The sequence below is a fragment of the Akebia trifoliata genome, chromosome 15, assembly GCF_017979445.1.
Source record: "Akebia trifoliata isolate Shusen 1 chromosome 15, ASM1797944v1, whole genome shotgun sequence".
In the NCBI taxonomy this organism is placed as follows: Eukaryota; Viridiplantae; Streptophyta; class Magnoliopsida; order Ranunculales; family Lardizabalaceae; genus Akebia; species Akebia trifoliata.
Genome location: NC_141389.1, coordinates 18,956,313 through 18,968,980, shown reverse-complemented (window position 1 = coordinate 18,968,980; position 12,668 = coordinate 18,956,313). Strand labels below are relative to the sequence as shown.

The 12,668-nt window shown below is 37.8% G+C and overlaps 1 protein-coding gene across 2 annotated transcripts; it reads left to right on the top strand.

Moving 5' to 3' along the window:
- The first annotated feature begins 294 nt into the window (after positions 1-294).
- On the top strand, positions 295-12,368 carry LOC147384502 (uracil phosphoribosyltransferase-like). Of its 2 annotated transcripts, XM_086425749.1 has the most exons (12): positions 295-502; positions 590-727; positions 827-905; positions 6,481-6,539; positions 7,254-7,331; positions 7,492-7,573; positions 8,000-8,048; positions 11,339-11,400; positions 11,571-11,638; positions 11,734-11,789; positions 11,886-11,933; positions 12,053-12,368. In XM_086425749.1, exons 1-12 carry the CDS (start codon positions 395-397, stop codon positions 12,102-12,104), a joined length of 879 nt encoding a protein of 292 aa, XP_086281875.1. In that variant the 5' UTR covers positions 295-394; the 3' UTR covers positions 12,105-12,368. The 2 variants fall into 2 exon arrangements, with proteins under 2 accessions (XP_086281875.1, XP_086281876.1); XM_086425750.1 differs by lacking the exons at positions 295-502; positions 590-727; positions 827-905 and adding an exon at positions 5,608-6,188.
- Positions 12,369-12,668: the final 300 nt, after the last annotated feature.

The window sequence follows — 12,668 nt, the reverse complement described above, 5'->3', positions numbered from 1 at the left end:
TGAAATTGTTTGAATGAATGTCATAATGTTGAGATTATAATTTAAGCAAAATCTTTGAAAGAACTTGTTTAAATCTTTAAGAGAATTGTGGTTGCATAGTTGGTGTGGGAATAGTAACTCTCATCTTTTAAGAAATTGGAGTTTAATAACAAAAAGTTGGGGTGTCCACTGGGCACTAGAGTAGCTTAAAGAATCTACTCTGGTAAGGTATTCAGTAAATCTATAGATATACAGGGGCTTTCTTGTAATTTAACCCACCTGACCTGACTGAGTAGCTGGAACGGTTATCCTTTTCAGGGAATTGGCTCCATTTTTCATACTACATTAATTCGGTTTCTTACATCTCTCTCTGTTTTTCTTTTTGCTTTTTGTACTGATCTGTATCTCAGCTTGCATGGCTTGCTTCATTAATTCTCCGCTTCATTTTCTTTCTGATACGCCTAAAGTTTCGGCGATACGTTCCAGCATTCGAACGGCTCTTCCCCTCAATCTTTCCAAAAAGGTAACTTTCCCCCCCTTTATATGCCTATTTTACTATATAAATCGAAATTAGAAGCTCGGAACCCTAGTTTTGATTCTGTTTCTGCAGTTCAATTTGTTGTCAATGGAAACACCAATGATTTCTTGGTCGTCTCATTCGCTTTGTTCGAATGGAGGTCGAGGTTGCTTCATTGTGAAAGCTCAAACTGCGACTGAGGAGAGATCGATTTCAGATGATAGAATGCTGGTAGTTATTTAGATCTTTATCTTCTTTTTTTTCTTTTTTTTCATTCCAAAATCCTAATTTGATTATTCGTTTGTGATTGTTTTTTATTGGGATTTGCAGGTATTTGTTCCGCCTCATCCGTTGATTAAACATTGGGTAGCTGTTCTTAGAAATGAACAGACTCTTTGCCCCATCTTCAGTAAGTAGTGGAGTTTTTATTTATTTATTTATTATTATATCTTATCTTTTGTTGCTTGGGTACAATTTTTTTTTGGTTAGAGAAGAAGAACTAAATAATCTTCTTAGCTGAAAATTAGGGCAACGACTTGCTTTAGAGCATCTCCGACCCACGTTTTCAAATTTATTTTTCCATCAAATTGGCATCTTTTTCAAATTCTTGAGATAACAAATGGTTATTTTGTAGGAAAAATATGACAATGCTCTATTTGGTCCAAGTGGTTATTAACATAAAACAATTTAATGTTTGTATCTTTCATTAAAAAAATCAAGAAAAATACATTAAGCAAGACTAGTTATTGTAGGCTAAAGGTCATTTTAAGGTCTTGAAATGGAGAAAACATAAGTTCCCCTCCTCTAACAAATTAGAGAAAACTTCAAATCAAACACCTGTCAAAAACGTTGATTGCAACAGTTACTTGCTTGCCATTAACAGATTGAAAATAAAGAGGCTTTTTATGCACTTCAAAATGCATTGATTAACTAACAGATTGGTGGTTTACTAATCAAGCGTATTTTATTAAAAAATTTCGACAAACTTTGTTGAACAACTGGTTTGATTGGATTTTTGAAACATTACATGAAAGTAATTTAAAATAAGTAGGGGACAAGGGTTCATCATTTGGTTGAAATCAGTTCCTTCCAAAATTTCCTTTTTTGTTTGGTTGGCTTCCCTAGGTAAAATCCTCACGATGGATAACTTGATCGTTCGAGGTTGGGTCACCCCTAACTGCTGCCCTCTTTGCTTGAGGGATGGGGAAATTGTTGATCATATCTTAATTCATTGCCCCTTCACTCATAATATTTGGTCAAATTTCCTTGGTCTTTTTCGTATAACTTGGGTCTTTCCTTGTAAGTTCTCCTCGTTATTAGCTGAGTGGGCTAGTAATGCTCTCCACTCCAAAAAAATACTCTTGTGGGCTATGCTATCATCGGCTATTGTATGGTGGGTGTGGAACAAGAGAAATAACAGGGTGTTCAATTGTAAGATTAGAAACTCTCATGTAGATTTCTTGGAGATCTTGGGCTCTTTATACCTTTGGTCAAAACTACACATAGAATTTGCGGGGATTACTTTTGATGATTTTGTGTTTAGATGGAATTCTCTATGTAATCATTAATTTTTTTTTTTGTTTTCTTTTGCTTGCTGCTCTTTGTAAGGCATCCTTGGTCTCCTTGTAATCATTTTCCCCTCTTCTCAATATATTACACTTTTCAAAAAAAAAAAAAAACATGTTTTATGAAAAGAGAAGAACATAAATGGCATTTATGAAAGGGGGGGATAAAATAGGTATTTAGAAAAGGTAAATATTGATTTAGAGAATTTCTCTTCCCTTATATATTTGATTGTGTGAATATTGATATAAAGGGATGTCTTAAAAATGAAGCTTAGTTGGAGTTAGGTTCAGAGATCGCCCTCTCTATATTTGGTGTTTTGAAGGTTGGTTGTTGACTTTCCTTTTGATGGTTCCCATTTTTGTTTGATTTTATTGGATGATCTTGGTTTTTTTTTGTAGTCAGATTTCTACACACCCAGTTTGCCTTACACCCATTGCCTCAAGATTCATGAAACACTGTTGACGATCAACACCAACCTATTTGCGAACCAAACATGAGACAAAAGATCTATGGCAATCACCTTGGACGAAGCTAAATGACTAAAATACCTACCTAGGATGCATATTGCCCTACTAGACTGAGGTGCCACCCAAAATATCAAATACCTCAGCCTTTTCACTAGATCGAGGTGTATTCCCCAAGGAACCAAACACCTCATTCCACACTTGGTCGAGGTGTTCCATGACTAAATGCTTGAGGCCCTTGGGTCTCCTAGCCAAGCTGGTAGGGAGCCTCCTCGGCGTCGATCATAACAACATCAGTAATTGCAGCCTCAACCTCAACAACATCCTCATTGCGGGCTACAGACTGTAGGCACCTCCACAGTCCCCTCGCCTCAATCATGGCAACGTCCTCTTCTTTTTTCACATGTGTTGTCTAAGCAAATCTTTTTCCTCATTGCAACACTAGCACCATTCTTGACTCCTCCTTGTTACGAGCCTATGTCGCCTTATACTTCTCATCGTTGAGCTAACATTGAGCTCCTTGTAGACAGGGGTGGAACTGGTAAGGAGCCGGTGGGGGCAATTGGCAATTCCCCTCCCTTTCAACTTTTTGTTGATGACATTGCCTCTTGATAGGGCCTTCTCATATACTAATTGGAAATGACATAAATATCATTTTCTTCAACTTCTAACCAAAAACCTCTGAATTTCTCCCTAAAACCATTCATCTTCAAGTTCTTCAACTATACAACTAACCATAGTTTGCCCCCACTACAAGAAAATCCTGGCTCCGCCCCTACTCGTAGACCTTAGCCTAGTCGTCAAGATGGACCTAGAGGTAATAGAAAAGGGCGTCTTAGATATTCTGGACATTGACCTTTTTTTTTTAGTTGTATCACCATAAGTGTGGAGAACAAGCAATCCTTTATGACCAACTAAGTAGTCGGAAAGTTGGTGGAAGAAGCTTGGCTACTATCTAAGTTTTTCTCTACTTGAAGCATCAAGTTGGCAACTTGGCATTTTGTTTAGTGCAAAAGCCATGTTGGTAAGGCAATGGTCACCTTGGCGGGTGGTAGCTCAACTCTCCCCCTTTGCTTCTTTGGAGGTGGTTGGTGACACGAAGAGTAGAATTTGAAAGAGGTGTGGTAATGCCTCAACTCTTCTTTGAGGTTGAGAGCTTGGACTACAAAATCTCACTTGGTGGCTCACACGTCAAGCTTAGGTCTATCACTAGCCGAGGCACTTACATAAAGAGGGTAACAATCCATATTAGAAAATACAAATCCGCCCTATTTGCAAATAATATCCACAAAAATATAAATCCATGGTAACTACAACTTCTTGATTGCCTATTACCCTTGAAACCAAAAAGACACTCCTTGGGAATGTAGCTAATCTCATAGTTATTGGAAACAATGATCGAGTTCAAGTACCACCTTTTATCGTGCTCCTTTGACCCAATGATCAAGGCTAGCAACTTCTTCCTTGGACCAAGGTAGTAGCACGACCTATCTTGTTGGTTCAACCTTGAAATAGTACTGCTGCATGATCTTTTTGGACATCGAGGTCATACCCTTATCAGAGCATCCACCCCGAACACTATCCTGAAGAGCTGCCCATTCACTTGGAAAGGGTGGTGTTCCCTTTAAATAAAACACATTTGATTGAGGTAAAGGATACATTTGTCCTCTCAGATGGATGAGTCATTTGAAATAAGGGAAAAGTTGATCAACCCGTTCTTGGGAATTCCGAAGAGTTCCCTTGCCTCTCTCAAGGTTGGTCCATAATTAGCATGGCCACAGACATTTCTTAAAGTTTTTTAAAAAAAAATAAAAAGCTCTAAGCACCAAGACCAACAAAAAAATATGCTTAATCAGAAAGAGAGTGGAGGAGGATTTAACTTGTCAGAATTTCTACTATAAATGGGTTGTCAAAAATAGGGGTAAAGCCAGGATTTTATTGTAGTGGGGGCAAACTATAGTTAATGGTACAATTGAAGAGCTTGAAGATGAATGGTTTTGGGGAGAAATTTAGAGGTTTTTGATTGGAAGTTGATGTAAAGGATATTTAGGTCTTTTCCAATTAGTCTATTAGAGAAAGCCCAGTCAAGAGGTAAGGTCATCTTCAAAAACTGAAAAAAAAAAAAAAAAAAGGGGGGGGGCAGTGTGGTCAAATAGGAAGGGAGGTGAGGGGCTGGGGGCAAATGAGGCATGTAGTTAGTTGAAAATACAGGGTTACCTCAAGTTTTGTGGGGGCAATTTCCCCCACAGACTCTTTACTAGCTCTGCCTCTGGTCGGAAATCACCTTCAAAAACAAAGCTCATGAATCCCTATCCTCTTCGTATGACTTCTCCTAATCAATACTGAAAAAAAAGAAATGAGCCCCCACTCTCAATTTTATAGAGGGGATGGTTTCTCATACTAACCGAAGGCAATTAATACCTTGGGCTATCTTCAGACAATTGGGTTGTGCTACATGTTGTCTTGGCGCTAAAGTTGAAGCAACCATGGAGACAATTGGAAATCAACTTGACCTTCTTAGCACATTCAATTCTCTAAGATTTGAGGTTTCAAGAGGGGGAAATTGTGGGGGTTGGATTTCTACACAGTCTGCCATTTACATGTCACCTTAAGATTCATGTCAACTTTGTTAACAACCAACCCCAGCCCGTCCAACAACTGAACAATAAGACTTAGTTTATGACCATCACCTTGATTAGAGTTAAATGGCCAAAATACCTGCCAAGATAGGCACCTTGGCCTCCACATGCCATGGTGCCACACTTAAAAATCAAATGCCTTGGGCCTTTCACTAGACCGAGGTGTCCTCTCACAAGAACCAAACACTTCGACCGCATACCAGGCCAAGATGTCCTCCCCTTAGGTCACAACACATGGCTGCCTTGTGGTCGAGGTGCCCCCATGACTTAATGCTTGAGGACCTAGGGGCTCTTATAATACTCAAGATGACTCAGAAAAAGCTACTCGTCAATCAAAGAGCTTGGCCAATGACTCTGTAGGTAGGTCCCAAGAAGACCTTGCATACATGTTGCATCCTCAATTCTTCAAAAACAAAAATAAAAACAAAAAACACTAGCGAGATCGTCAGCCCTTTTGGGCTATGAAATTGCTAAAAGGCCCCATCATGATCACCTTTTCCATAAAGAGGAACAATGCGTCATTTCTTTGGGCAATCCGAGGTGCATCTTCAGACTTCCTGAGGTGATACTTTGGTTATTGAGGTTGACGCTCACTTGTGGAGGGGTACAAACCAGTGGGCTGCTTGTCACCTGTTAGGTGGTTGATGGTCTGCTTTTACAACCTTCGTTCTATTTTTCTCTTATAAGGAGGAGAGCAAAGACTAAGGGACCTCTGTGGTTCACTTTGAGATTTCACAGATAAACTAATATTTGCTCTGCAACCTTTCTTCTCCATCTCCTCTCCCTCTTTCTCAATTAGTTTAACAGCTGGAGTGTCTTTTGCAAGCCTCACACTGGTGTCCTTGCCCAACACGTGGTCTCTTCTCTTCCTCTTTATCAATTTAACCTGATTTCCAGAGTGTCCTTTGCAGGCACCACACCGGTGTCTCTTCGGAGTAGTCTTGTCAAAGAAGAAGATGAGACCACCTTTTGAAGCAAAGAAAGAGCTTTGGGTCTCACCAGAGAAGGAAGCATCTTTCGAGAGTATGTATCTCAAGGCCATAGATTTGACAGTTAGCATTTTTATGCAATTTGGAAAATTGTCGAATGATTGGCATTTGTGCCATTCCTTGCTACAATCAAGAAGTGAAGTATTTCTTTGTGCTATTGTGCATCTGTGCATTTCTTTCTCAAATCAATAACTGAAGTATTTGTCAGTGTGATCAATACATATGGTGGGCATATGTACATATTATCCCATTTTCTGCGTAAGATAACTTCTGTATGAGGTGGTTTTATTGGACGCTGTTAAGATCTATATGATTCTGTTGATCAGAAAATGCGATGGCGGAGCTGGGGAGGCTACTTATCTATGAAGCTTCGAGGGATTGGCTGGTGAGTTGATCTTCAGTAAATTCATGTTATCGATGGTGTCACTATGAATATTATTTGTCATATTCTATTTGTTTCGACACTAAAGGTAGTTCCTAATTTGAAAAAGATATAAACACGAATGCAGAGTATATGGAACTTTTCGATTGACATTTGTTACACATGGGCATTGCATATTTATATTTGTTTGTGTGTTAAGAGCACTTACTGACAGCTGTTTTTTTTTTTTTAAATTAAAGGAATTCCTCTCGGTAAAACATGGATAAAAGAGCTTGAGAGCTGGAAAAACATTACTAGGAGGCTATGCAAAGCTGTACCACTATAGAACAAATTATGTGAGAACATTAGAATATGTATGGAACCTGAAGATTTTGTATGCCACATTAGAATCTGATCAAATTGGATTCTTTCTAGAATAAATAGGGAATTACATTTATTTCTCAAGCATTATTCTTGAAATAATTTTTCTGACATATTCTCATGTGCAAATAGCATAATTGTAGCTCACATCACTTTTTGTGCCCTTCTTGTTGTTCAATTTAACATAATGTAAGGTTTGCTAATCTGGTAGAAAACTGGGCCTAGAAAAGTAAAAGAAAGCTGTGGTAGAAATACATACAGACGGAAACTTGTGTCCACCCTTGTTCTTTAGTTCGTCATGTCCTTTGTGTCTACTCATATTATGACTCACAGTTTCTGTGGTTTGATTGCTGGCAGCCTACTGTTACTGGGGAGATTCAGACTCCAATGGGTGTTGCCTCTGTTGAATTTATTGATCCAAGGGAGCCTGTGACGGTTAGTATGAAGTCGTCATACAAGTGAAATCTAGACCAATCTTTGGTTAGAATTCGAGTGTTTCCTGAAGAAAAGAAAAGGATTGAAATTTTTTGTGAACCTGGCAATTCATTGTTTTATTGAGTTTTATAGCTGATACTTGATACTTGTTACGTGGAAGATTGTCCCCATCTTGAGAGCTGGTCTTGCCCTTGTCGAGCATGCATCGTCGATCTTGCCAGCAACTAAGACCTATCATTTGGGTAAGAAACAGTATGTTCGTATGGTCATCTCGACCACACCTTTTAATGAAATTTTCTTTTACCTATCAAAAAAATAATGAAAAAAAAGAAGAAGAAAGAGAGAAAGAAAGAAGGCAAAGTCTTCATTCGCTAAGCCTGGGGATTGCTGTAATCTTTTAATCTGTGAAAATGGCATTTTTATTCTCACGTCAATATTGCTCATGAATATCATCTTAAATAGTCAGAAGATGGAGCATTTTTCTTTAGATTGCTATTGAGCATTATACTTATTTAAACATTATCATTTTAAACCACATCATCTACGACATTCTACATTTGTTTCATGCAATATAATGATTCTATGATGAGATTGCATATATTTTCCTGAGGTTGGTTTGATTGTCTCTCTGTACTTGATGTGTTTTGTTTTACCTTTGCAAACAATAGGAATAAGCAGAGATGAGGAGACACTTCAGCCAACTATATATTTGAACAAGTAAGAGAATATCTCCTTGCTTTGGTTACTTCTTGGAACTTCCCTTGCTATCTTGTTTTTTTTATATCTTTTGTTATTGCTTGTCTTTTTTACCTATCATACTAGGTATTTCATTCCTATATTGATATGAGATTCATTTACACATGCAATGGTTTCCGAGTACATGTAATGAAAGCCTAGGAAGATAGATTAGATCTGAACACATTCATGAAAATGTATTGGCCCAATGGGTGATACAAAAGGAGAGTCAATTCCTATGCTTTCATCATGTGCAACATATACAAGCCACAAAACTATCGAGAAGAGGAACTTGACGGTTGATGGTTATAAAAGGACTAGTGGAGGTCAAGGACATGTACTGAACTATAATGACCAGATTTGGACACTTACTTTAAAAAAAGACAAGGCTTTAGATAGAATTGAAACGATGAACAAATCCATGATGACAATGATTATGATGCTGGTTATCAATTGTGTCACTAAATGAAATGTTTGGTGTGAGATTTTTGGAGTTAGCTCAATGCAAATATTCACTTTCTTGTTCACTCATACCCCAATTAAGCCCTGTGACCCTCGTATATTCATAGTTCTCCCCCTCTCCAACAGATCGGTCTTTTGGAGCAGTTGGTTGGTTACCATGGTATCAGAGCGCTAGATTCATATAGGTCACGGGTTCGATTCTTTCCACCCTATGAGGGAGGGGAGTGTTGAGTATATATTTTCCTCCACAATTAAGCTCTATGACCCTCTTATATTCATAGTTTTCCCCCTCTTCAACAGATCACTCTTTTAGAGTAGTTGGTCAATTAACACTTGTTGGGTGTATAGGTTGTCAAATGGAGTCTTTCCTCCATCTTATTTCGCCCCCCGAACAACTTATAGATCCTCGACCATTTGGGATTTTATCATTGAGCGTGTGGGGAAGATGTTTGGATCGTTGAAACTTAGATACTTATCTGAATGGGCAAACTGACCTTGGTTAAGAATTTTCTAGCTAGCATTCCGATCTACTTTCTCTTCTCCCTATTTTCTATGGCAAAGAGTGTGGAAACACACTTGCGGAAACTCGTTAGGGACTTCTTATGGAATGATAAGGATGCTAGTCGTAAATTTCACAAGGAATACAATTTTGGCTTTAAAAAAATGTATACTTAAGAATTCTTCTTTGATGGGAGAAATAGCTTCCAAGATTCAGGATTGACCAAGATAATCTATGGAAAAGGGTGGTCAAGGGTAAGTATGGGTAGAGACTCGAGAGCGACCTTGGGTGGGAAGTGAGATAAGATCATCTTTTAGGTGTAACATTTGGAAGGGAACCAGTAAAGTCCTAGATTTTCAAAAATGGATTGTGTGGAGAATGGGAATCAAGTGTTTTTTGGGAGGATCCCCTCCAGGCGTTGCTTCAGGTTTGTTTTCATTATCATCAAAGAAATGGTTGTTGGTGCTTAACTTTATGATGGGGGAGGGGTGGTTAGCTATCTTGGGATTTCGAACTCAAGAGAGGCTTTTCAATAATTAGGACTTTTGGGACTCAAGAAAGTCGTAAACCTTATCCATTTTATTTTCATTGTTCCTAGTTTTCCTTCTATAGAGGATTGAAGGGTGTGAACTTGTAGGCGTGACGGTAAGTTCTCTATTAGATCTTTCTATTAGATGCTCGATTTTAATTCCAATCATGTTTTTCCTGCTACTGTAATCTGGGGACTAAAAATTCCTTCTAAAGTAATTTTATTGTTTGGACTGCAACTTAAAAAAAAAAAAACAAAAAAAAAAAAGGCAAAATCTTAACCTTAAATCATATCCAAGTTATGGGAATAATCTCTATTGGCTATTGTTTTTATATTAAATCAAGTGGCAAATCTATCAATCATCTTTTAGTACATTGCGACTTTGTTTATGAGGTATGGTTCCTTTTTGTATCCTTTTTTCATACTCTTGGTGTTTCCCTATCTCTGCACTTCTCTTGTACTAAAGTCAGCGAATCCGTTCTTTGTTGGTGGGGTGTCGGTGAAACTGCTTGATATGATTCGTGAATTGTGGCTGGATCATTTTTTGGGATACAGTTGGAACAAAGGGTGGGGAACAAGACGAGTGGAGTAGGCAGAACGAATGTCGACATAGAATGGATCCTTTGGAATATGACTTCATTTGATGTGCACTAGGGCACCTAAAACGAGATGAATGTTCAGAACTTTGAAGGGAAGTCACAATCCCTTCAAGAGGTTATTATTAGGAATCTTGGATTCCTATTTTTTTTTTTTGTGCTTTTCAAGGATTTTCTAGGACGTGGGAACAACTCTCCGCACGTTGATTAAGTTTCTTTGAAAGAATACAATATTTAGTAATTGTTTGCTAAATGAAGGCTTCCAATCATCTATCCTTGCTTGGAATGTCCTTGAGTCGACTGTGGCTATTTGAGCCCAAAGGTCCCCTCAAAGGTCGCTTATTTCATTTGGTGCACATCAATGAGGAAAATTCTTAGAATGGATCAAGTCATTAGGCGGGATTTCAGAGGTCCCAATATCTGCTTTATGTGATTCTATGTTGGCAATAAGTTTAGCCACTCCACTTGCTTTGAACTTGTTTCTTTTTCCCATTTCACAGCTCATTCCACCTTTAGTACTTACTTCTTTCAGGAGCTTTGTTATGGTTATGGTTCTGGTTTCATAGAGATTCATAGTTTTTTATTTTTATTTTCTTTTGAAATTGATTGCACATTGTTTTGTTTGTTTTGGTTTTATAGGTAGGCATTTTTTTAATAAGATCAGTAACTAGGTGCTGGCAGGCTTTTAAATGACAAGAAGAACCTATAAAGTTATTATCACCTTTAAAAATCGTCTTTATTTAACCTTCTTGTAGGCATTTGAGGGGAAAAAATAAGGGTTCTTATTTATTTATTTATTAACTTAATGCATTCAAGAATATCAAAGTAATGGCTCCTAAAAATGGGCTTTCACATCAAAGGGGTTCGAACGTGTTTATCAGTAGTGAGAGTTAGGGAGGGTGTTGATGCCAACTTGTCATTCCCCTCCGACTTGTTCTGACATAGTTTGAAGCACCCCTGAGAACAGTATGAAACTAAACATGGATGGTTGTTCCCTCTATCTTAAGGAAGGAGGATTCTATTAATCTATTTGGGTCCGCTAGGGATATCGTTATTCATCCAAGATCATAATTAGGGGATCTCCAACAATTTCCTAATATGAGTTATTTTAGGATTTGGCATAAATATTTCTATTTGTCATAGATTAGGGTTTAGGACATTTAAGACTCAGTGGGGCTTTGTGCAGGTTACCTGATAATCTTCCTGAAGGATCTCGTGTACTTGTTGTGGATCCTATACTGGCGACAGGTATATATATACATAATTTCTGATGAATTTGCAGTTAGCTTCATGTCAGTCAATTTCAATATTTTTATTATTATATTATTTATATGGTAATTCTAATTGAAGTAGCATCTCTTTGTGTTTAAGTTTGATTTGAAGTGTAACACCCAATGTCTTGTGAAAATGAATTTCAGGTGGCACCATTGTCGCAGCACTGGGTTTGTTGAGGGATCTTGGAGTTGCCAGCAAGCAGATAAAAGTGGTAAATAAATTGGCTCACCATTGAAGTCCATACCATTTTATTTTTTTTTTCATTTTTCCATTTTGAAGAGAATAACAAGCTTGTAATTTCCGCAGGTATCTGCCATAGCTGCTCCTCCGGCTCTTCAGAAGCTCAGCGAGAATTTCCCTGGGTAAAATAAAGCCAACTCAATTATCAGGCATTGTTTTTGACAGTTCTCCTGAAAATTAATTAATTAATTTTGTTTTTTTTAAATAATATTTTTCAGCCTTCATATATACACAGGGACCATCGATCCCACCGTAAATGAAAAAGGGTAGGTTCTTCTTTGACTTGTATGCATGCATTTGAATGATTGCAAGTATGTATTGCAGTTGTGTTCAAAACATTTTTAATATTTGTGAACCTTAACACTTTAAAGTACCTTATTATTAGGTTTATAATTCCTGGACTGGGAGACGCAGGAGACCGTAGCTTTGGCACATGAAGCTCTTGAAGTAAATGCTTTGAGCTGATGTCCGGAAGATTTTGAGCTTCCGCAAATTGCATTGGCTTTTCATTTACCTTCCCAATCGTTTTTACTTTACTTTTACTTTAAAAGAGTGAACTTCGAGTTATAAGTAGTGTGTGTTTAGATGATTTTCTTCACTAGTTCACTTCTTAGGAGGAGTGGTGGTTTGGATGGCTAGTATTTAGCAACCGAAAGAAAGAGACTTGTTCACATTTGAGAAGAAAACTGAAAATTTTCTAAGTGTTTGCATCTTGGCCAAATATGTAGATTTCTTATCATCAGTACATGCCTACTACCTAACAACATTTTCTTTCATCCTGGCAATAATAATATATGCCAAGTATAAAGGACTGCTTTCCACCCCACCCCACCCATACATAATGCATTCTTGGATACTTGTATCTAACAAGTCAGGTGCTAAAATACCCACGATTAATAAATAATGTTTCCACAATGTTTCCGAGCCTCAACAATGCGTGAGATATGGTTTTTTTCTGCTACCGTAGGTGTGCCTCAATTGATTTTGTGGTTGGAATCAAC

What these genes read in the sequence shown, in the direction of transcription:
- LOC147384502 (XM_086425749.1), top strand. Translation starts at nt 395, where the DNA reads ATGGCTTGCTTCATTAATTCTCCGCTTCATTTTCTTTCTGATACGCCT. An exon ending in TTTCAGATGATAGAATGCTG is followed by an intron (nt 728 to 826) that starts GTAGTTATTTAG and finishes TGGGATTTGCAG; the next exon opens with GTATTTGTTCCGCCTCATCC. An exon ending in AAGCTTCGAGGGATTGGCTG is followed by an intron (nt 6,540 to 7,253) that starts GTGAGTTGATCT and finishes GATTGCTGGCAG; the next exon opens with CCTACTGTTACTGGGGAGAT.